We start from the raw sequence: 25,395 nt of genomic DNA, 5'->3' as shown, positions 1-25,395 counted from the left end.
ACTTTGGAATGCTTAAATATTTTTGCAGTACCTACCTTAGAGCTGTAGTCCATAAGTCTAAATAGGCTTGAAAAGAGATTTTGATATTTGTACTTAAGTTTTAAAATTGTTGTTAATATTTTTAGATGAGAGAGGGCTGAGCATTTATACAATAGGCGGACATTAAATGATTTAAATGTCAATCATTTATGGTATGGATGTATTTTATTTTCTATATTATATATTTATATAAAAATTGATTCATAGCTTATTTATTTAATATTTATACTATATTAGCGATCAAATACCAATATTTTAACTCTATATAAAATGTACATTACGTTAAAAATATAAGTATGTGTAACAAAATTGAGTGCTTATAATATTTCTTTAAGTTATGATACCTAATAGATAAATTATAGGTACTGCTATTTACGAATAAAAGTTAAAACTAAATAAATAAAAAAATAATAATTCATAACAAAACATTAAACAATAAACAGTAATATGATTTATGATAAATAAAATGATAATATTTCGAAATGAAATAATGATTGATGAAAATAATTATGTTTTAAAAATATGTAATAATGATAAAAATAATTATAAATAAGAGGACGTCGTACCCGCATGTGTGGTCTCCATCTTACTAACCTAAACATGGCAAACTTGCTTTCAGCCGAATCCATTTTATATTTTTATGCTGTTAGCTTATTTATTAAAGTAAATTTACCTATTAAAAGATTCAAAAATAAGAATATTATCTAGTGTATCACATAAGCTTTTATTGATATATATATATTTTTTTTAAAGTGAGTTATGATTATGAACATTTTAAAGTTTTAATAACTCACTTGAAATTTTTGTGAACGCAAATTTGTTATGACGTATGTTAAAAAACGTAAACATATATACAAGTACGACGTCCTCGGAAACATTATTAATTTTTTATTTAAAACTATGGGCTGTCATAATGGCCATATTTTAAGGTGAAACTAAGTCTAGACCTGTAAATAATTTATGGCAGTAAATAACTAAAATCAAAATCATTAAAAATATCATTCCAAATTTTAGTAAAAGCTGAAGCAACAAGGTCGTTTATAAGTGGTTTTACAACTGGCAAACCAACTCTCCACGAGGCGTTTATTATTCTGTCCAAAACGTTTTCTGAAAAAAAAAAATTATAAATTACCATATCAATTTAAAGGGAAGAATTATGATATAATATGTACAAAATAAAAATACAAATCTTAAGTATCTCTACCTATAAAATATTTTATAAGCATGAAATTGAAAATATGTTTTTGAAATTATTAATGTGCTTCGTTTAATTAAGTAAATAACAAATTGTATTGTTTAGGTATAATAAATTATTAGGTACGTAAAATTTAATTTAATTTTTTTTTAAGGACTTATAGTTAGTCAAAAATTAAGATTTTTGTAATGCACCTAGTTATTAATTATATTAAAAATGAAAAAATTTAAATGGAGAATCTTTGAAATTTGGACTAATGGCTACTTAAAATATACCTATGCATAGAGATGATATCGATTAAGTTAAAACATACAATCACACAGACGCAGTTAATAGTTACATAGAATTTTGGTTTTTGCTCCAAAACATACTAAAGTTCCTAGGCGTAAAGATTGTATGAGTGTAAAATATAGGCAAAAAATTAATTTCCAGTTATATTACGAAATTAATAATTTTAACAAGGTTTTTATTTTTATAAAGGTAATGTAATTACCTATAAAACCTACCTATAACCTATTACCTATTACCTTATAAGGTAATTATTATATAAGTATATTAAAACTTAAAATTATAAAATTTGTATTGTTGATATAATAAGTAGGTAGATATCGAAAAACTTACCAACGATAACTCTTCCACGCAAAAGATTGCTAATATGCAGAGACATATTTCCAATTTCTTCAAGTTGTACAGTTACTTTAATTTGATTTGTATTTTTTGGTTTGCTTATTGTCATTGTTTGAATATAATCGTCTATAAACAAATTATTTGCAAGACAAAGCTTATTACAATTGACATAATACGAGCATTAAAAAAAATAATATTTATCAAGGATCTGTTACGAAATATTGCAGTTAGGTATTAACAATTGATCACAAAAATTCTCTTACATAAAGTCAGATTGAATTGGCCAACTGTTGTAACTCCAGGCCGTAGTATAGTATTCTCTGCCTCGTAGTAACCTTCTAAATATTTCTCAGGGAAATAATGTGTAAGTTTTATTGTATTTGTATTGAAGTTAGTTCTAAAACATATAAATTTAAAAAAATGTATTTATAAAAATAATTTTTTTCTATGTAATAATAGTTTACTTGATTTTTTTAATTTCCGAAAGTCTCCATCCGCTTTCAGTTACATTATATAAAGTTAACTTATAACCCAATAAACCAGCTCCTTTACTTTGTTTCACCTCCTTTGCAAAGAATGGATCAAACGGAGGAATTCCAAGTTCTGGTACACCTAAACCAAATTTATTTACATCATTGGTATATATTTAATAGTTGTGGTGTCAATCTTAATTAATATATCTAAATGTATTATAAGCATAAATATATAATAACAGTATTTAAAAGTTATTGTGAAGTAAAGATTTAAGATAGTAGGTAATGGATAACTAATGAAATTAATTTTCATTAATTTAATAATTCTAGAAATCAAGCGTACCAATTTGTAGTGTGTACAACGTATTATTGTGTATGGTATTGATAGGTCTTATGGTTTAGTCTTTACTCTTCAGAATTATTGTATATATGCGTAGACCGTGCAATTTTAGTGTTAGGTAAATAAGATACTTTTTAAAAGTAATGAATTTACCTACAGTCTTGTTAGTTGTTACCTACTTATTTGAATACTAAAAAAAAAGTAATAAGCTTACTTTTTAATCAAAATTAAATTATTGTAACGATAAAATCACATTAGTAGGTATTTATAATCATATAGTTTTAAAAGTTATTGACGAATTAAGTATCTAATGCGTGTTCATAAAATATAATAGGTACGTTATTTATTTATTTTTTTTTTTAAGTAATTTCAAATGATATCGTTCCAATAAACATATTTAGTTATTCAAAATCTTATTTTTGTTTTTTGTAAATACACTTGAAACTTTTAAAAATTTGACATTTTTCGTACTACTTAAGAATTATTCTGTGGCGGTAGGTACAAAGTTTGTTTTTTAAATGTTCTTTTTTTCTTTGAATTTTTAAGCAGATATTTTTTAAAATATTTTATAAATTTAAATATGCATTTGAACTTCAAACGAGTGGTTTCTGAGTTCTTAAGATGTATGTTATAAGAAAATAAATGCCTATAAATATACCACTAACACAATAAGATATAACCTACTGTAATAGTGTAGTACTGTACGTATACATACCACACATAATAATATATACAAGATGCAAAATACGTTCATACTTATTTTTTTTTTCGTAATTAATTTATTCAAATTCTAATTTTTGGAAAAATGTAATTATAAGTATAAGTACTTTAAAATAATATTATAAAGAATTTAGATTTTTTAAAGACTATTAATATCTTATGTCAATAGAAGTTTATTTGTTTTACGTTTGAAAACTCTTTTTTTTTGCTGTAAATTATTATATCAGATTATTATCATTATTATTTTTTTTTAGAGTATTAATGTAATATGATGTATAGTACTGTAGGCAAGAATGTATAAAACATTTATAGAACCATAAGTCTTAAAATCTTTTTTAGTTATAAAAATGAAAGATAGTTTCTAAACAGCGTATGTCTAATATTGTCTAAATATATATTTGTTTTTACTATACAAAATTACGAAATTTTCGTATATAACACATATGCATATATGTACATTTTTTTTTGATACAATCCCTCATTGAAGTTTCTGTACACGGCACACAATAACACTAGTACCTACAGACTATAATGGTATAGATAAAATAAGCAGATACCATTTTAACTAGTCCACTTATATTGCATATTTGATGTTTAAAATTATTAATTTATTAACAACGCATTAATATTTAACATTTCTTTGGAACTAAATTACCTACCAACACGTAACTTATAAAAGTAAAGTTTTTATGGTTTAATAAATTTGTAGGTAGTTATATAATATAATGTATTCGTTACGCAATACGCACTTTATTATTACGAGTATACTATAACCAACAGGTAACAACACTACACACTGATGGATATCAAATTTGGAAATTTCTCACCGTGTACAATAGATTGTCGTATGATATAAATAGAATAATTATATAAAATATAAAATTATAGTATAAAATACCTGTTGTAAAGTATGGTCTGACATTATTGATTGCATTCTTTATACATTCGTCAAATTCAATTGTATGTGTTTTGCACTGAGAAAAGTATTTACCTGTACATAAATGAAAATAATTTGATTAAACAGTATAAAACGTCTAATTGTTATTCATAACTATTATTTATTTAGTAAATTAATACTGCATTTACTTATACCTATGCATAATAATCTGTTAAATATTTAATATTGAACTCTTACTTCCGCACAGCCAATGACTTGGAGGTGGCAAACTTTTATTATTGTCATTATTTTTATTGTTATCTTTAATTTAATATTATAAATTGGAAAAAAATTATTTTATATTATTATTGATACTCATAAGCGTATCCAAGGACAGGCAGTTAGCTGACTTCCCTACGAGGTTTTCCGCCCTCTAGATCTGCCATCAAAGTATGTAGTATGTAGCTACATATGACACATAATATTTTGGTAAATCGATAATTTTCAATTATATTTATATCCTCTAATAATACCAATTACGGAGAAAAAAAATCAAAACTAGTTTAAATATTTTTGATCAAAGTTTTGTTGAACTTTAATTTTAAGTTAAAAAAATATTTACACACAGTATTTTAATTGTCATTTTTAGTTTTGGGCGTGTTTCCCAAATAATATTTTATTGGGTATTTTGGTACTAGGGATGACTTCTAGATTAGAAAGGATAGGTCCAAACACTCTAAACAAATTAAAATACTTTTAAGAAGTAGATGAAGATATTTTTTATTAAACGTTTTTACGTGAACCTTCATGGTATATTTAAACCAGACTGTATTATTTAATATTTATAAAATATAGTTGTAATATATCCACGTGATGAGTAGGTGACCGATGATTCTAAATATTTTCAAGAACATATATAAGCATACAACAAAATAAACCTACAATAAAAATATTGTATGTCTAGAGGCTTGGAATTACGATCCCTGAAATGTTTCCAGCGCATTAATTAGGGAAGAGGGAGCTTAGTTTAATTTTAGAAATTCAATTGGCAGCTAGCTACTTCCAAAATGTTAAAAATTAAGAACATATTTACTTTTATCTTATTATTCTAATTATTAGGTATATATTATCTCTATTTAATTAATAATAATTAAATACTACGTTTACTTTGAAAATATCGAATAAAACTGATAATATTAACAAGATTAAAATGTTGAGGATTCTAAAATTTAAGTACGAATGACGAGTATTTATACCTTAATACTTAATAATATAAACTATAGTATAGAGCTATAATCATAATTTGTATTTAATAAGGATGAAATAATACAATGGTTTTTTAACCTATATGGCTATATCTATATTCTTCTACAATGTATCTATGTTTATAGCAAGTAAATATGTTAAACGTTTTTGTTGATTTTAGAAGTTGGTATTATTGATAATTCCTAATTTTTTTTTCCAAAAATCGAAGAAAATTACGTATGTCTAAATTATTTTTATATTTTATTTTATTTAACACTTTTCAAATCTGTAACCTAAATATTTTAATATGCCTATTGTCTGGTTTTTAAGAAAAATCTTAAATATTATTTAATTTATTGTTATGAATTTCGGAATACATTACGATTAAGTACATAATTATAGTCTATAGATATCTCTAAAATTTTAGAATAAAAACATTCGTTTTGATTTATAATATTTTTGAAAAGATTTAAATATTTTGTAAAAATTTATTAGTAAATAAACAATGTTAAGAGTAATAACAAGTGATAAAAGGTCAACTGTATACTATTACGTATTGTAAATTAAACTCTATTTAATTTAGGAAAGTTATTATAAAATGCTGCAATTGTAAACTGCGCCCAAGTAACGTGCGCCAAATACGGATAAATCTAAAATCACATATGTAAACTGCGTCCGAGTTTTTATCAAATGTAAAAAAGATAACATGTAAACTGCGTACGGGTAAAATTTAAAAAATCAATAGCTGTATTTTTGTAAAATTATCTCCAATGTATATTTAATTTATTACAACCTTATAATATGAATAATTAAAATTTAAATTAAATTAAGAATTACAAATATTATACTATTATATTTATTAATTAAATTTTGTAACTTTTTTTTTTTGTTTTAGAATGCAACAACGTGTTTGTATTTCTAAACGAAAATAAAATTTCTATGATATAATTGAAAAAGTGCACAATCATCATAGAGACTTAAGTAAGTTAAAAGTTTTGTTTATTTTACAAACGGGGCACAGCTTAAGTTGTTAAGCGCAGTTTACATTACACCTCTTTAACATAGATAAAATTTCAAGCGCAGTTTACAAAATAAAAGTCATTTGGGTGCAGTTTACGTATGCTCGTAAAACGTTTAATAAATGTAAAAATATAAAAATAGTGAAAATTAAATTATGAATACCAACTATGTAAATCTAATAAAGTACACCGAAAAAGTAAGGATTGATCCATTAAATCACAAATAACATTGAAAATGTTGTGGATCCAAATACTGAAACTCATACTCAATGGAATCAATATAGATTATGAAAAACAGTTTAATTGTGGAAGTTATTGAAGACTAAATAGTAAATACAATATATAAGTTAACAGTACCTCTCTACCTTATAGACTAATTGACTGCCAGTTAAAAGACAAATAGTAATGTTCATGTCATACAATAAAAAAATATTTGATGATTTTTTATCAGATTTAAAGATCACTTTTGCTGTCAACTTAACATTTTAGTGATTACATAATACATTATAATACTATTTAAAATAGTTTTAAATAGTATATAAAAAAAATAGTTATTACTTTAGTAGATAATACGTTAAACTACAAGTTCATTGATGGATCACACATTACATCGGTCCCTGTAATTGAAGTACAAAAAATAATTTAACTTTCAATGGATCTTAGTATTTTACGAAATAATAACCCTAGACTAAACATATGATTATACTATGATTAATGATTATAGACCTCAGAAGTAATAAGAAATAAAAATGCAAATATGCACGAACGTTTTTTTCTTAAATGTGTTAAGTATGCAATAAAAATGTATTAAACAAATTAAAAATTTTATTTAAATTTTAAAGAGTACCTACCTACGAAGCCTCGCACGAAGACTTACATAATATTGTCAACCGACAGTGGTAAATACATTTATTTATCTACAATTCAATCATTCAATATGTAGACACACCTATATAATGCTACAAATATTGTCTTTTAAGTATAATATATAACATAAGAAATATGAACATATTAGTTAATAACAGAGAAGTAATAGCAATGCGTTATGCGATTATCATTGATTAATGATTATGTGTAGCTGCAGAAGGTCAGCGACTATATAATATTTACCCGTTGGCTACATAAAATACTACAATATTGACAGTTGAAAACTTTATTTTTATGTGCATACAAAAAAAAAACATGCAAATCTAACAATTTTTAAATATTTTTTTTATATTAAGCAAACACACAAGAGAGTTGTGCTCAGTTACGCACCACTAATATATATAGTAAAGAATGTACAAGACTCTGTAACAACTAACATTCTATCTGCGGTTTTGTTGCATGTAACCAATTATATATTACACATTATACTACGTATGAATTATAAATTAATTTTGATAAATTAAAATGATGACATAACAACTCAAAATACATTAAATATGATACTGGTCTGCCTGGTTTCCAGATCAACAAATCCAAGAACGTTTAGTGAAAGTTTACCGGTTTATTTTACTAAACTACAAGTAATTATATCGGTCATAAACCTTTTTAGTAAGTATCGATTTTTGATTTTTAATTAATTTAAAAATGTATACGTACAGCATATTGTATAATTATAAAAGTGTAATAAAGTTAAGTAATCGGGAATCAGCTACAAGCCAACTATTATAACTATAAAAGTATAAGAGTGGACATCTTTAAACGTAAAATCAATAATACAATTATTGAGAATAAAATAGATGCTTACTACGCTTTTAAAAGTTAACAGTTATGTATATTGTTTACTTTTTTCGATTTTCTTTCAAATTATTGGTAAATACTATTAGTTCAAAATAAGATTTGTCCTAAATATTTCAAATGATTAAGGGTTATTGATATGGTTATTAAACAATACAAAAAAAAAACACATTAAGAACCATTTGTACCTATCATTTCTATCTGTATACATAGTTTTATTAAAGACTTTAAATATTATTCAAATATCGTTTTAACTAGTCTTAACTCGTACATCTTTAAATTGTACTTATTACTTTTATTTACATTCTGTAAATGAATATTTTAAACAACATTTTCAATTTTACAGAAAAAGAATACTAAAGTAGTTATATATAGTCTGTAAATAATTAATATTATATTATGATTAAAATGTTAAATAGGTGCCTATTTATAATTTAAAAAAATAATGTCTACAATGTATACATACATAAAGTATAGGTATTAAAAAAATATTCAAAATTTCAAATCGATACCTGTATGCAAGGTTTATAGACATTTCAACCAATTTTTGTAAAACTATAATAAGGCTTTCAAAACTCGACTAATTTGCGTATAATATATTAAATCCACACATTTATTGATCAATTTATGTACACACACACACACATATATAAATATATATAAATGTAACTACTTCTAAAAGTGGACGAAAAAAAAATAAACCACTGATTAGGTAGGTAGGTACATATTATTATAAACAAATTGATTATTCAGATAAAAATAGTTATATACCTACTTAATTATATTATACTTACGAAACTTTGCGACAGCACCTCCATTAGCTTTATTTGGACCAATTACTGAGTTATTATCTGGTGATTGAGCTAAAGCTACAGTAGCTAACATCAATAATAATGTAAATTTGATGGTTACACATCTTCTCACTTCGGACAGAGGCATTTTATACTCTATTGACACCCGTATGCAGATATTCATTTAGTTGTATCCTACATAACTGTATACAAAATATATATTTATATAAATAGAAGGTATTTAAAATACCGTTTCATCAAATTAAATATTAAATGTTCTAATATTAATAAATCTATGCACATAAACTTTAATTATATTGTAATATTAATTTATTGTATAAGATAATATAATTCTAAGTTTTAATACACTTTTATTTATTAATTCTACTACAATACAATTTAGATTCGTATACTTAAAAAATATTGACCTTTTCATTATTCACTCTCAGGGAAATAATATTAGTTTGAAAAAATCTAAAATAATCATCCTATTAAATATTCTACCACTCATCGACTAATTGTGATTTTGCTTAATATCCAGTATCCACGCATGGTTTATACAATCAAAATTTATTAATATCCAACGTTAAATACATAGAAATAATCGCACCCAATCATAGTTATACATAAATATATTATATAGATTCATTTATTTTATTTAATGTAGGTAACAATTTAAATAAATTTATATTTACATATCTATGTCTATATAATCTATAACAAATATTACTTAAATTATTGATAAATTATTATGTGAGAATATACTGTTAATAGTTAGAAAAAAACAAATTATAAAGCTTCCTTTAAAAATTCCCAGTAGGATGGTGCTGATCTTTAAGTTGTAACTGTCAAAATAAACTAAAAAATACTAACCTTCACAAAATAAAACTTCCTATAAGTGCATTCAAATATAAAAATAAAACGACTGTCTATTGTCAATTTTTTTTATTTTCAATACTAATTAATAAAAAAAGTAATTTCCAATAAATACGAATAAATAGCATATTAGCTTCCATCAAATATTATGAAATAACATTTTATACCTACTTTTAAATAGGTAATAAACTATTAAATTAAATTTTCGAATAATGTGTTAAATATTATTTAGATAAATGTTGCATACATTTACAAACAATAAATATATCATAAACACTAATTTTAGAGGGTGTAGGTGCTACTAAATTTTTTTTATTAATATTTTAAAATTTGATATCATCCCTAAATATAAATCAAAACGAACGTATTCGTCACATTCATTCTTATAAATCGTTTATATTATGAAAATTGTTTAATAACTGCGTATCACTGTATCTGCAAGTCACTGTTACATTATTTTTAATAGTAGGTTGCTGTATAAATAAGTAAATAAAATATTTTGCTAGTTGATACATTATATATACAGATTAAAAAATATTAAACATCAAAAATAAACACAATATGTTTGTTATGTATTGAATAAAATTGATTATGGAATTTGATAATATTATATTAGCTCGTCCAAATAGGGATGGACAGATAGCTCTGTAGACATTTTGTTTCCGATAAGCTAGAAACTATAGGTACCTAGGTTGTAAGAGTGTACCTAGTCCTTGCATTGTAATTCCCTCTTACAAAACCCGTTTCATATTTGTAGTTGGGTGGATAATAAGAAGTACCCACCTGCATTTAACATACTTTTGTAAAAATATATACTTACAATAATACAATGCTATTATAAACATCTAATTCTACAATTTGAAAATTCGAGTAAATCACTCAAAATGTGTATGTTATCCTTTGTTCTTCAAAACCCAATAATTTCATGATAAGTCATAAATAAGATTTCTAATATCATAGCAGTATTAACTTTTGTTAAAATACGAATTACTTTTATAATTTTATGAAATCTACTGTTTATGTTAGGTAGGTACCTAAATATTTCATCAAATATATTTCAACTGGTAAGTTCCAACTTAAATATTTTTTTTAAAAACGTTCAACCTCTTAAACTATATTAACACTACTTTTACATATAAAACACGAAATAAGATATAAATAGTTAAATACATAATATTATCTTTAAAATATTTTAAGAGTACATTATTAGTATGTAATTAATTGGTTTTTGATGCTATAGGCTTAAATTAATTTTTTCCCTAATTCTTTGTCTAATTTAACAAATTAATGATCTTCAAACAAATCTTTATTAAAAGATATTAGAATTAAAATTCTGTGATACTGCACGCTTGTGAACATATTTATACATTTTAAATATTTTTTTTAGTGAAATAACTGTTATTTACAGATTTTATTTTTAATTTACAGAAATATTATGTAAAAGTATGATATTTAACTATTAAAAATATCTTTGATACTGTATTATCATATGGTAATTAGCGCTCAAATTGGAAGGTTATGCATGGAAACTCAGCTCTTAAACTAGCTTTTGATATTAATTAGCGCTCCCATACTACATTTTCAAGTGTAAACATATTAACATTTAGTCAAAAATAATATACATTAAGATTTATTTAATTTAAAATATGATGATATTAATTAAGGAGGTGAGGGGTGAAAAGTTAAATAAATGGAACACTGTTTTTTTTTAAATTTCTATTTAAGTTCCCATTCTTTAATTTACCAATTCGAGCATTGGTAATTAATACTGTAACACAAATAATACATGAAATAAATTTTGTCTAATATCCTGTGTGGTTATGCTACAATTCTCGAATAGAACAACCTAAATAGGTTACGTAATTGCATTTACCCATGTACTCTTTTTTTTTTCATTATTTTTGAACAACCCTTGTGAAAAACTTCAATTTTAAATGTTGAAGTCTTTCAATACTAGTTTAATTTATAAAATAATATATATTAAAAACTATTATAAATAATAATATAAAATAATTGTTATAGTTTATTTATTAAATTTTAACTTACCCTGACTTTGTTGATCTTAAACTTTTATAATAAGTAGATCGCGAGAATCACACAACTTGAATGGCTTAATATTTCAGTAGAACACATTTGATCAATGATCAACCTGCACTAGTCAAATTACTAGATATTTTTCTGTAGCCCATAAGCTAAAACAAACATACTTCTAACACAGTGTACAAAACAACTGGAATCAGTGAAAGGGAATAGTTACGAGTTACGACGAAATGTTGACAGTCACCGTAATAATAACGGCAAGTGGTTTGGTAAGCATCCTCTGCTGTAATGCCCGAACGGGAGGAGTCTGTGACTTAATAGCTTTCCATTACTTATCTTCGATATAATTATAAACATTTCGCTTTCTAGGTAATTCACTCATTAATAGTCTATATTAACCCCCGTTCACACAATATCTAAGACTTGGAAGTATAATTATAAATATTAATCTAAATGCACTAATCCTTCTTTTTTTTTATGTATGCAAAACACATCTGTTTAAGATTTTTTTTAAATGTTTGTTCACTATTCCACTCATCTAAACTTTAAGTATGTATAATAATTAATCAGCTACTAATCCAAAATTTGAAATATATAGATTGAAATACTCCGAATAATATTCTACTTAAAAATAAATGTTTTCAAACAAAAGCGTAGAAAACTTAAAAAACTATGACAATAAAAAAAAATTAGTAAAAATATAATCATTTTTCAAAAATGTGGTTTTATTGTGACTTATAATTATGAGAAAGAAATATTTTCAAAAAACGTTTTTATTTTATAGAATCAAGAGTATCTTTTATTTAAGTTAAATGAACCACCCCATATTCTTACTAGACTTTAAAATATGAATGATTTATTGTATGTTTTATAAATTAAAATGGTTCACAAAGAATTTTTTTTTTTTTGGGGGGGGGGGGGGGGGGAGAAATAATTTTTATAATATTAAGTAAAACAATATTATTTTAATATCAAGAATTATTAATATTATATTAAAAATTATAAATTAAATTATTTTAATAATTATTAAAATATTAATAATTTTGGATATTTTACTAATTGAAGAACATTTAGTGGTACATGGAGTTTCACTTTGGTGTAATGGTATTTAAAAATAATTATTTTAAAAAGAGATGATAAAATATATATTACATTTTTACGTCATAAATTTTCTTTGAATCTGTAAATTTTATTTATACTTTTTTAATTTCAGGGTTATTTTATTTTTTAATTTAGTATGTTTTATACAAATTTTATATTTATTGATACCATAATTTAGAGTATTTTTTAAACTAAAAAATTTTATTTCAGTTTGCAATTTTGATTACATAATATATTTATTAGTAGTGAGAGCCTAGAGCCAACATCATGAAATTTTATTAGAAAATAACTAATAGACACTTAATGGAAATGTAACATTAACCTTTTCATATTTTAAACAAAAAACAGGATAACAGGATATGTTGAACAATGATGTTATATCAGGATCGTAGAGATTATAATAAAGTAATAAAAAAATAAAAAAATACAGTGCATAGTTTTATATTTTAAACATAAGACATTCAAATAATAACAAAAATGAAAAAAATAATTGTACATGTATTTATTTTATGAAAGATTTATTGAAAATATTTAAGTTAAACTTAAAATGCATATATTTTACTTTATTATACTTATTTACTTGCTTTTTTTACTGGAACTTTTAGTAGACTTTTTTTTTGACTTGTATTCACTTGACTTAGATGTTTTCTTCAGAGCAGCAAGACACAGTAATATTACACTTAAAACAGTCAAGCCTAACTTCCACGCCAATGGATTTTCCCTGAACACATCAAAGCACATGTGTACAAAATCATCACTGAAAAAAAATATTGTATTTTATGCATTTAAAATTTTAGTGTGTAATGATTTTTAAAATATAATAAATATTTTGTAATACACTTACAATGTTGATTTTGGTTGAGGTACTTGTTCTTTGACAGTGAATTTATAATCTTCTTCAACAAATTTGAGGAACGATTCAATAGTATAATCAGTTGACGTATAAGTATACATGACACCACGACGCAATCTAATGATAAAATAAAAGTTTAACTATCCTATTCTTTAAAAGAATGTATATTATAAAAGCAAATGACATTTTTTAACGTACAAAATAAAAGTAGGTGATTGGCTAATAGCAAATCGACGAGCAGTAATTGATCCCCCAATGTACCTATTGATACGAGCAACATTTACACGATTTTTCAATTTAGCACCAACTGTTTCCCAGCGAGCTTGTAATCTTTGACATTCTATACTATCTGATGAATAACTAAAAACAAAATAGAAACAGAAAATGGGTAAATCAATGAATTGGATAACTTTAAAATTGATTCATCCCTTGACTATTGTATACAAAAAAAAAAAAACAACACCAATTTTCAGCCTTAATTTAGTTTATTAGCTAATCAGGACCAGCACAAGGTAAAGGTAACACAAGTCTATGCCTAGGGCCAGTGGCGGCGCGAAATTGTGGAGGCTTTGAAGCATATTGTATATTTTAAATATTTTTACCACCACCCTTAATAAGTAGCAGTGGCCAAAGAGCTTTCAAACATGAAGCAATTGCTTCAAATAATCCTATATCCCGCCGCCACTGCCTAGGGCAGAATTCATTTTTTATTTTGCATGTAGTATGTTTATGATTAGATAATAATATATTTAATAAGATATACAATTTAAAACTAAGACAATAAACGGGGCTATTTTGAAAAATACTTTTTATTTATACCCACATTTTTTTTCAAATACATCAAATAAATATGATAGAGAAAAAATTCTGTAAAAATAATTTAAAATATAATGAGCTATGTAATAAGCAGGGCTCAAAAGTTTGTGCAATTGCATATCAATTTTGCTAAGTTTTATTTAATGCTAGATAATATAAAAATTTATTTCAAAGTATTACAGTTATATATGTAAAGTTTTATTTTCCATATTTTTGCATATTTAGAGGTTTTTTGCCTAATTGGCATGTTTAAACGTTTTGCTATTTTATCAGGCATAGTATTCAAAATTTTGATATTTTTATCATATTATGATGAAAAAAGAAAAATACTATGGGAATTTGGTTGCAACATAAAATGATTAAAAATAAAATGCTAGTAGTAATCTTTATTTGGTTGTCAGAATTTTGGGTACGCATTATACAATTTAATGAAAAAAATGTATAGAATTAAAAATAGAAATTGTCTTATCTACTTGATACTTATTAACTGTAACTGTTTCAGTTATTGTAGTAAATGTGTGACGTGTGTGCATATATATTGATTCTTTTCGTTTCATTAAATTTTTTTATATATTTAAATAACTTCATTTTTGTATCATGCCAAAAGAAAAATCGTCTTAAGCCTATTTTTTTAATGCGCATATTTTAAATGCATAATTTTAGATTTTTAGTGCATATAAATAATATACATTTAAACTTATTAAGGCTTATTCAGGTTTTTTTTAGGGTATGAACTTCTGAGCCCTGGTAATAAGTATTGTTTATTAATTATTCGTATTTATATTTATTATTAAAATTATAGCAAAAAAAAAAAAAAATTAATTTCATCTAAGATTAGGAACTGAGTTTAAGAAAAAATTATTTCACATGAATTAGAAATATTTAAATAAAAAAAATAACATATTCAATTTTTTTCCTAACTAAGTCAGATTTTATCCTTCAAATTAAAATAAGTGATGTTATTTAGTATGTTATATACTATGATTAGAAACAGAAGTGGACATATAGTCAGATTAAAGCCCAAGTACATTATAGGTATAAAAGTTACCCAAATTTGAATTTTGCCCATGTGTAAATATCATTTAGTTCTGGTCCTATAATTAATTATACTTACAATTTAATAAACCAATCTCCTGTTGTGGCTCCTGTCGATGCCTGAGTAAGATGTTCAAAACTATTATCATTTAGTTCTTTCACAATAGGATCTCTGTTATTCAATAACATGTCTATCAAAAACTCATCGTTAACAGCCTCTAGAATATGAAAAAATGTAATATAATTTCATAAGACATTAAATTAAAATATTTTATAGTTACCTGGCTCTGGTACTAGTAATGGTACACCATGTCGAAACATAACCAATGTTGGTTCTTTTGAAGGATTATAAATGTGAACTAAATTGCTACCTTCTACTTTTACAACCCAAGCATTTAATGAATCAACAAGTTCTTCTCTAATTTGAGTGAGAGTTTCTTCATACTTTTTACACTTTTCACAGTCTTTTAATGCTTAAATATAAATAAATTAAAAAATTAATAATTACAACTTGTAAACTGAGTAAAAAGGTAATAATCAAATACATACTAAATAAGGCAACTACTTGGTTTTCAGAACGGCATAAATCTAAGAGCTCATTGTCAGTAACCACTTCTAATGTTTGACTGTTAATTAGATCAATGAGTAAACCACAATAGATAAATATCAATAATAAAAAAAAATGTTTAAGGAACATATTTAGCAAATTGAAATTAATCTGTACACGTAAAAGATGATTAAGTTACGATAATATTGTAGAAAATATAATGAAACATCTGAAACTAAATAAGTGATAAAATGTCGAATTTCATTTTCTAATTTACAAAAAAAAAAGCTCTACAAAGTAAATTATAAAGTTTTTGAATGTATTACATTAATAATAATACAATACTATGAAGCAAAACAACAAACTATTTAAATAATATTTATAATTATCACTAAACAGAATACATTTTTTTTCGAGTATTAGTTGTTGAACAACGAAGTTTTTAGCTTGGAAATAAGTTGTTAGAATATTATATTTGGATTACGATATTTCAACTTATCAATGTTTTATAACTTTCACACGTAGACGTTGATAGTTGATACTACAATCTATTATCTCGTTTGAATACCAGTGTAGTCGCCACTATACTTTTAATATCTTACTATTTTATAGCGCGATTTTTTACGTGAATCATAACTAAACTTTTTAACTTTATGCCTGAAATAGCTGAAATGACTAAATCAAGTCACACCATTTATCAAAAACCCGTGACTTATCTCCAACAAAGCTCTTCATTCTAATCTATAAAAATAAATAAATGATGCAATAATTAATTATTCAATATTCAATTAAAAATATAATTTGCTCAAACCCTTTCAATTTGTTACTATAATTTAAAACATTTTCGAAGAAATGTCTATTTACTTTCATTCTTTAATATTCAAAAAGTTAAAAATTAATACCTACCTTAGTGGCGTTTTTTACAATTTATATTTTTTCATAGAGAAGTCTAACAAATTAAGTTATAATACTAAATATGACTGGTAAATTCCAAATGGTACTGAAAAAATTAAAAATATAAAATATTATCAGTTGTAACTCATATGTGATTTTTGTTTAAAAAGCAAATACATTTAATGATTGTTATGTTTTTAGATTTTTTTATTCTAGAAGTTAACACATCAGACAACTGTTAGAATGCAAAAAATATAAAATTTACTATTTTATAACATTATTTATTTATTAATAACCGACAAAGCCCGACAATAAATAAATCAAAAGGTTAGGTATAATATACCTAATATTATTATTATTGCTTTTGTACACGTTCCCATGACCCACATATTATGTTCGTTTACATAACAGAATAACAGATACACTCATACGACCACACACCACTTACACTAAATCATACCTACGTGGCTACGTGTATTACCTACATGAAAACTTTAAGCTAGATATAGATATTAATTATTATTGTGACAGTATAATTTCCTATAAGTGCCACAATGTAAATTTCTTCAAAACTATAAAAACGGTGGTTTTTCATCAATAAAGCATTAATTAACCCATTAGGTTATTTTTGAAATCAAATGAATGTTCACCTTTACACAATTACACCCCTCAAATGACGCCACCAGGGCTAAAACTCGGACTTCAGGAGTCCTGAGGCAGAACTGACTTTGGGGCCTTTTTTATCAATAATTTTCAATGCATAGATAGATCTTTAAAAAAAATTAAATTAACATTTATATACCTATTTATATCATATTTATTCATAACGAGCCACAATTTTGTGGTTTTATTTGTTTCTCAACATATTAAAAGAAAAATCACTCACTTATCAATTTATCTCATGGACGTCTATAAACTTCAATTCTAGTAACTTTTGTAATTTTTTTCTTCGTTTTAAAAAATCGATCAAAGATGATCGTAAAACGGATTTTATTTTGTTCTCTGTCAGAGGCCCCGGTTGCCCCATAGTAGTTCCGGCCCTGGGCGCCACTTATAATTAGTCATATGAGTACTCTAAATGTCTAAATAGCCCTCAACAAATATAAAAAAAAAAAAAAATTATATCACTTATGTTTATTGTAAACTGTTTAATAGATAGTATAATAAAAAAATTTTATAACAAAAAAAAAAAAAAAAAATTAATAAATATATATTATAGTTCCAATTTCCAATCATCTGTCATATTCTTGTATTATAAATATTATTTTTTCATAACACTATAATCTATAAAGTATAAGTAAATAATCAACTTAACTCTGCTATGAGAATTATCATCGGAGCGATAAATATACTCCCACAGAACGACTGCTTGTATTTAGTAACTTAAGTTCATCTAATTTACATTTTACATCGATGTGATCGATGCAACTCACTAGTATGAAAGTGGACCAAATGCTTTTTGATGACCGTGTACCCAATACATAACGATAAAAATACTGGCTTTAACGCAAGACTAATACCTAGGAAACCTACTTGGAGGCTCGCCCAAAATTTAATCTCAGAAAAATTCAATATTAACATGAAGTAGAATAATGAATGAAAAACAGCAGTCCTGAGTCCTGATAAACTAAACCTAATTGGGGACCAGTCCAATGTGTGATCTACTGATAAACGGCTGGTCCAATGTGTGATCTACCAATAAATGGCTGGTCCAATGTGTGATTAACTATTAATTATATATTATGTCAATACTGCAAAAGTATTTTTTAAATCTGATAAAAAAATCATCAAATATTTGAGTTTGTACCGGATGGCATGACCGTCACCATCCTTCTTTAAGTTGGTCGTCTAATAGTGGAGATGCACCATTAACTTTAATATTATTCTTAGACTTGACTAACTTCCATAACGACTCTATTGTTTGAGTATGAGCTCAATTTCAATTCATCAAAAATTATATTTTTAAATAAATAACCCATTGTTGTAATAGAATTCATTTTAAAATTTAAATCGTTACAAAACTAGTTATGAAAAAAAATTGAAAAAATTGACCAACAAACGAAATGACACAAATGAACGCTAAATGGTAACGGAATGTTTAAATGATGTATTTTAGAAATACAATACAGTCGTAAAATCCATATCATATCGATAATTATATATATAGGTATAGCACTATAATATAAAATATAGATATGTTTTCAGTAGATCACACGTTCTACCTATAACGCTTTATCGTAAATAGCAGTTTATCGGTAGATCACACATTGGACCGGTCCCCCTAATTGATAACCCTACAAGAGTGTCGGGTTTTGTCCTCTCGAGAACGGACTGAGGAAGTATTAAATAGACTCCGAATGGGCTAAGATCCTTACCAGAATATAACTGCGGGTAAGACAAGTAAACTGTAACAAACACTGTCGATGAATACATTCGGCAACTTTAAGGAGAAATAGAAGAATTAATAAAATAAAAATACGACGCAATGTAAAGACTGAACTCTCTAGATATATAAACTGAAAAGAAGACCTATGCCTATCACACAATCATTACTATGTAGTCAACATATTATTTATATTATCTGTTATTTATTTATTTTTTAAATGTTGTATGGTATTATGTTAAATTGTGAATGTTTTCATACAAAACATGGTAAACAATATTTTCTTACAGAGAGGGACAATTTTATCACTATACCTACTGTCCATTTCTTAATTATTATATTCGTTTACTTTATTTCACCAATAATTGACTAATACATTGTTGAATAATGAATACATATTGTTTAATATGTTATAATATTAGCGACACTATCACTTTATAGCGATGAATGATGATCATCAATAATTTCCAGATAATTAACAGAATAATTATAAGAATCATTCAAATTACATTTTGCTTATTATAGTTAAGTGGTCTTAAACCTTTTTGGACTCGCGACCCACTCTTTTAGGCCTTTATTTTTCGCGACCCATGTAAGCCTGATAAAAAAGAACAAATTGCTTATATAGAATCATACCAGTGTAATATGAAATATTATACTTGATATCCATTATGATTATAATATAATATTATTATTTTTTTACCTTATATAATTTTATAAATCTAATTTTTATTTAAAAAAAAAAGACTTGTCGCGGCCCAATTTTAAGGCTTATGCGACCCAAAAATGGGTCGCGACCCACCGGTTGAAGACCACTGGTATAGTTAACAGTCAATTAAAACACATAACAGAAAAAGTAAAAAATTGTGCAAATAAGTAACCATTTTGCTGAACAATAGACGAGTTGAATAACTGCAATAATTGATTTGTTAAATTTAAATTGACTCGTAAATTATTACATACATTGCCACATTATTAAGTATATGTGATTATACATTTATATTGCTTCATTATAGTAATTTATTTTACTATTATTCGTACACTAGGTTAAATTAATTATTACCAAAAACATTGCACTTATTATATTAATTATTATACATAATAATATATATTTATATCATATATTATTGTTATTAACTTAAGAGTGAATAATCAACTTACCGAAGAATGACATGTTGACTACATATGTAAGTATTATATCAAAATAAACAATATTTTCTAGATCAGCTATTATAATAAACCAATCAATTAGATTTTGAGTAGGTTAACACATCACAGTTGATATTAAAATTACCAATCATAAAGGCAAATTATATTTATGTATTACATAGTTTATGTTAAGACAAACTTACTGGAATATATGCATACATATGCATACATACACACAAAATAATCATGCTGCGTTATAAATAATATTTAATATATTAATAATGTACCGTTTTTTAAAACAAAAAATACCAAAAACTATAAGATTTTACATTAAAAGTAAAAATGTTACAAATTGTTACTAAAAAAAAAAATCATAAAGATACAATTATTATCATTAGTGATTTTCCCCAGTCTACAGTAAAAAAAAAAAAATTAGTTTCAAATCAACGGAATGTAAATAATTATTTGTACCATTAAAAAAAAAATTATATATATATATATATATATATAAGTAAATAAAACATAAAAAATTGCTAAAAGGCAGTTTTCTTATTTAAGTACATAAATTAACCTTGTCGTTAATTTATTTCAATAAAAATGGTGCAGATCCGATACATTAATACTACATATTTATATACATACGTCCATTATAAATATATGTATATATTTAAAATGTTTTTATGATTTTGAATGCAAGTTTTTCTTGACCCCCCCTTATAAATCAAAATTTTCAATTAATTATGACAATTCTTGGAAAAAATTACTTCCTAAGGTGCACTTTTATTATTATTTCATAATATTCAGACATCCCTCTATCCCGTAAATCTTAAACATAAATAATTATAATTAATTGTATTTACAGTCAAATATTTCAATCATGAAATTACTAAGTTGAATAAAACAAATTAGAATATTACAGACTTAATTTATTTTGTTGTATAAAATCTAAGTATAAAAAAAATATATTTACGAGTTTTCATGTATGAGTTAAAATAAATTAAATTGTTGCCCATTTTTAAATGGTGAAATATTTTATATGTAAATAAAATTATATAACTGTAAGTTATAATTACATCATTAAGTCTGATAAATATGGAGTTTTTTTTTATCAATTTATTTTGTTTCAAACAATATTTTCTCCAATATTAACTCGTCACTAAAATTATAAACCTATGGTGGTCCATTTGGCATAATTAAAACCATTTAACCAATTTAGTTGCCATTGGCTTCTGCAGCCACTGTCTGGCCTTCATTTTTGAATTTTTTTACAGGGGGTTCATCAGGGGCAGGCAAACTAGATGAGTCCTCTGTTAAAGCTTCAGCAAGTGGAGTTTGAGCTGATTCTGATGTTGTTATAGAGTCATTGGTGATATCATCTTCAGATTTATCACGAGAATCATCTTCAATTGTTAATTGATGACCATTGGATGGTGGTAATGGCTCAGGATTACTTTCATCAGATGTTGGTTCATCTAACTGTAATAAAATATAAATAAAATAAAATAACTGAGTACTGAAAATACAAAGCAATAAAAACCTTTGTTTGATTAACATTGCCATTAGTATGAGCATCGGTATTAGTTTGTTCACTAATTGGCTTCTTAGGTGCTTCTGGAACACTATTTAAAAGTTCAGGTTTGAATTCATTTGCCACATAATGTGTCCACAATGCTAATTCTACTGAATGTGGATTCCATGTATTTTCACTACCTACAGCAAAATTATGATAACGACAACATTTAATAAAGCTATTATTAGAAATATAAATTATCAAAATCTATAACAGATAAAAATCTTAACTTACATTCACTATTAAGTCTTTCCACTGTGTTCTGAATATGAGCTACAAAGTTCAAATATTCTTTAGCAGTATAATCAATTCCTTCAATAGCTGGAATTGCTTTTAGACATTCGTCAGCCATAAAAGGAGCTTTGTCTGGTGCAGCAGCTGCTAACAAAGCTAAAAAAATAAATAATAAGAATAATAAATATTAAAATCAAATTGCAATTTCATTCGAAAAATTAAATATTAAAAAATATTTATGTATACCTGAGGCCATTGTGGTTCCAACACCTTTCAAATTACTTAACGCTGTAAGTGCAAGTCCTAAATTGGGTAATTTTTTGAAAGCTTTCTTTGTCTCAGCCATAACAGCACGTGGTGTGTTCACTTTAATTAAGTAATTCAATTGAGGAAATGTTTTTCCTCTCTACAACAGAAAATTATTGTAAGTAATTATTCAATTAATACTAGTCATAAAAAATTCAAGTTTACTGTTTGCTTCCATTTCATTATTTGACAAATTTCTTCGTGATTTAAATGTGCGTCTTTTCCCCTAGACTTAATTTTTCCAGGTAATTCATTCTGATACCTACAAAAGAATAATTTAAAAATATTAAAATAAAGAATTTTTAAAACATGTTACAACACTAAAAAACATACTGTTAACTGTTTAGTCTGGTATAGCATTATATTAATTATTACCAATTTCTATACAGTAAGTACAAAATAAACATTATTAAATAACTAATTTTATAAGGTCCTTAATATTTTGTGGATAAATTTATAGGAACCTTAAAAAGTGGTAAATACGTATAACATAATTAAAATTTCTATTTGTAAATATAATACTATTTATATTTTATATTTATCTTTTTTTAACTATTCATCTATTGCTATTGAAACTAAATCATTCTTATCTTAAGAACAATGAATGAATTTGATGAATTGACTATTGAGATCAGCACAAATATTTTTTTCTTATCACTATTTATTGATAATACATTATTCATTATTCATTTACTAACAATATTTAATAAACAGAAATGCATAATCTATGTTTAATGGATTTAAATAATATGGATTAAAGAAAACCTCAGAAATACTAGTTAAAATAATATAAATTATTTTCATTAGAGTTTGTTGCATCAGTTAAATTTAGCTTCCATTGTCTAGATTACGTAGTATTGCTGAGCGGTAAGGTTAGGTTAAATAATGGGTTATAATTTTATTTATTTATACAAATATTACTGTTCAGTGTTTTAACTGTTTGTACATATGTTCGCCCTAAGTAGATCGAATAAAAAATGAACAATAATTACTATCGTCTTGACCAGAAATCAGAATATAATATGGCCAGGGTATGTATAAATAGTATGCATAAATCGTGTGTGGATGCTAACATATCGGTTGTTGACATGGCGAACATCCTGTACAGAGTGTCATTATCATATTTAAAGTTTTTTTAAAGCAATATTACAAATCGCGTAGTCATAAAATACGACCAGGACCGGCGACAAGATAACCGTCTGTGGGGATGATGAATGGCATCAATTGTCATAAGCACGAGGTGTACAGCAATAATGTTTACGAGTACGAGAGATCGTTATTACTCATTGCCATGTTATAATCGAATCGTTGAGCGTTTATACATCTGTATTGCATTATTATTATTACTATGTTATATACGTTTTGTGCGTTGTACGATGTACGAACACAACGCGCAACGGTGCGCGTTTTCTCCACAAAGAAATCGTTAACGTCATCACGGCCTCTCGATTGGGTACGCAGCGGCGGCGGGGCGACCGACCGACCGCCTTGCCAACCTAACCGACCGCCGCCGCAGGTTATACAGAGCGCGTCGAATGTGCGCGTTGCGAAACCTCCACCGACCACACGTCAAAAATCAAAATAATATAATGTACGCACGCGCGTGAAAAACCACATTATAAAATAAATATGATATCTAGTTATAATACACGTAATATATAATACATAGTAAAATACATTTATGTATTTTATCATGAGAGAGAGGGGGCACTCACCAATTGTCCAGCTTGATGAGGTCTTCGGGCTTTTTCGTTTTGGTCTCGGCTTTGAGGCGCAACGCTTGCGGGTAGAGTGAGAGTACGTGCTCGAATTGATTGGCAGTGCCCTCAACGAAAAACGTAGCAGTGTCCATATTAGATGTATCGTCTGCGAAACAGTAACGTTGACAAAAATTTCGTGCGTCTACTTTGACTGCGGCTACTAATGTGTATAACGACGACGGCCGTTTGAAATCAGTAATCGACGGTTCCTCTTGATCTGTTTTATTCTTCTTCTGTCGACTTGTGGGGTCTCCTTTGTTACAGACTTACGCCAAGTTCACATAATATTGTATTCTTAGTACGAAGACAGATTTTGTGCGGAAAAATAAATACTATATGGACTGTCTAGTAAAAACACTATGTGGCCCCGTCTGAATCAGTTTGCTGATTCAGTTACTGACACGAGTCGATTAGCGGAGGGGAATTCAAAAACGAAGCGAAAAATACGCTCGTGCAAGAATACAATAAATAATATGTATACCGAATTAAAATATTAAATTAATATTATCATAATATACATACTATTATTATAAAAGAACGTTTATTATCGCGCCCGCGTGTGTGTTAGGTGTATGCGGTGTTTCTGTGCTGCGCCGCGGTATAAGCGGTTCAATACGACGGGAACACTGGTGGGCAAACGACGTCGTCGGCGGCGGCAACCGACACGAACGCGCGGCTGAGTCGGGGGCCCCAAAATCCGGTGGTGGTGCGGTGGCGGCGTGGTAGTGGTAGTACGGTCGCGGCGGCGACGACGGTGTGCTGTTGGAACGCGAACGATGGCGG

At 26.0% G+C, this 25,395-nt stretch overlaps 3 protein-coding genes across 5 annotated transcripts; all 3 read right to left on the bottom strand.

Moving 5' to 3' along the window:
- Positions 1-517: 517 nt before the first annotated feature.
- Positions 518-12,257, bottom strand: LOC112591817. Of its 3 annotated transcripts, none has more exons than XR_003114526.1 (8): positions 11,971-12,175; positions 9,052-9,251; positions 4,293-4,385; positions 2,326-2,473; positions 2,125-2,258; positions 1,856-1,987; positions 834-1,146; positions 518-712 (listed from the first exon to the last, which is right to left on the bottom strand). XR_003114526.1 is itself a non-coding variant. In XM_025335757.1 (8 exons), exons 3-8 carry the CDS (start codon positions 9,230-9,232, stop codon positions 998-1,000), a joined length of 837 nt encoding a protein of 278 aa, XP_025191542.1. In that variant the 5' UTR covers positions 9,233-9,251; positions 11,971-12,116; positions 12,182-12,257; the 3' UTR covers positions 755-997. The 3 variants fall into 3 exon arrangements, 2 of the variants coding, with proteins under 2 accessions (XP_025191542.1, XP_025191541.1); XM_025335757.1 differs by lacking the exon at positions 518-712 and adding an exon at positions 12,182-12,257 and having other exon boundaries at positions 755-1,146; positions 11,971-12,116; XM_025335756.1 differs by lacking the exon at positions 518-712 and having other exon boundaries at positions 755-1,146.
- A 1,354-nt stretch (positions 12,258-13,611) lies between these two features.
- On the bottom strand, positions 13,612-16,626 carry LOC112591788. Its single transcript, XM_025335710.1, has 6 exons — positions 16,319-16,626; positions 16,051-16,242; positions 15,849-15,987; positions 14,117-14,278; positions 13,910-14,035; positions 13,612-13,822 (listed from the first exon to the last, which is right to left on the bottom strand). The coding sequence occupies exons 1-6, from the start codon at positions 16,464-16,466 to the stop codon at positions 13,642-13,644; spliced, it is 948 nt and encodes a 315-aa protein (XP_025191495.1). The 5' UTR covers positions 16,467-16,626; the 3' UTR covers positions 13,612-13,641.
- A 5,112-nt stretch (positions 16,627-21,738) lies between these two features.
- On the bottom strand, positions 21,739-25,300 carry LOC112591793. The gene is made up of 6 exons (XM_025335720.1): positions 24,568-25,300; positions 23,018-23,114; positions 22,793-22,952; positions 22,547-22,702; positions 22,280-22,452; positions 21,739-22,218 (listed from the first exon to the last, which is right to left on the bottom strand). The coding sequence occupies exons 1-6, from the start codon at positions 24,702-24,704 to the stop codon at positions 21,955-21,957; spliced, it is 987 nt and encodes a 328-aa protein (XP_025191505.1). The 5' UTR covers positions 24,705-25,300; the 3' UTR covers positions 21,739-21,954.
- Between the last annotated feature and the right edge of the window lie 95 nt (positions 25,301-25,395).

The sequence above is a fragment of the Melanaphis sacchari genome, unplaced genomic scaffold, assembly GCF_002803265.2.
Source record: "Melanaphis sacchari strain LSU unplaced genomic scaffold, SCAv2.0 Contig1439_pilon_pilon, whole genome shotgun sequence".
Classification (NCBI taxonomy): Eukaryota; Metazoa; Arthropoda; class Insecta; order Hemiptera; family Aphididae; genus Melanaphis; species Melanaphis sacchari.
The sequence above is the reverse complement of the archived record's forward strand: the minus strand, read 5'-3'. Positions and strand labels throughout refer to the sequence as shown.

Excerpts from the sequence above, each read along its gene's own strand:
- LOC112591817 (XM_025335757.1), bottom strand. The coding sequence starts at position 9,232 with ATGAATATCTGCATACGGGTGTCAATAGAGTATAAAATGCCTCTGTCC. Across the intron at positions 4,386-9,051 it reads AGGTGCTGTCGCAAAGTTTC|GTAAATACTTTTCTCAGTGC; the intron begins GTAAGTATAATA and ends ATTTATGTACAG. Across the intron at positions 2,259-2,325 it reads TCGGAAATTAAAAAAATCAA|AACTAACTTCAATACAAATA; the intron begins GTAAACTATTAT and ends TATATGTTTTAG.
- LOC112591788 (XM_025335710.1), bottom strand. The coding sequence starts at position 16,466 with ATGTTCCTTAAACATTTTTTTTTATTATTGATATTTATCTATTGTGGT. Across the intron at positions 16,243-16,318 it reads CCAAGTAGTTGCCTTATTTA|CATTAAAAGACTGTGAAAAG; the intron begins GTATGTATTTGA and ends TTTATATTTAAG. Across the intron at positions 15,988-16,050 it reads ATTACTAGTACCAGAGCCAG|AGGCTGTTAACGATGAGTTT; the intron begins GTAACTATAAAA and ends TTCATATTCTAG.
- LOC112591793 (XM_025335720.1), bottom strand. The coding sequence starts at position 24,704 with ATGGACACTGCTACGTTTTTCGTTGAGGGCACTGCCAATCAATTCGAG. Across the intron at positions 23,115-24,567 it reads CTCATCAAGCTGGACAATTG|GTATCAGAATGAATTACCTG; the intron begins GTGAGTGCCCCC and ends ATTCTTTTGTAG. Across the intron at positions 22,453-22,546 it reads GGAAAGACTTAATAGTGAAT|GTAGTGAAAATACATGGAAT; the intron begins GTAAGTTAAGAT and ends ATTTTGCTGTAG.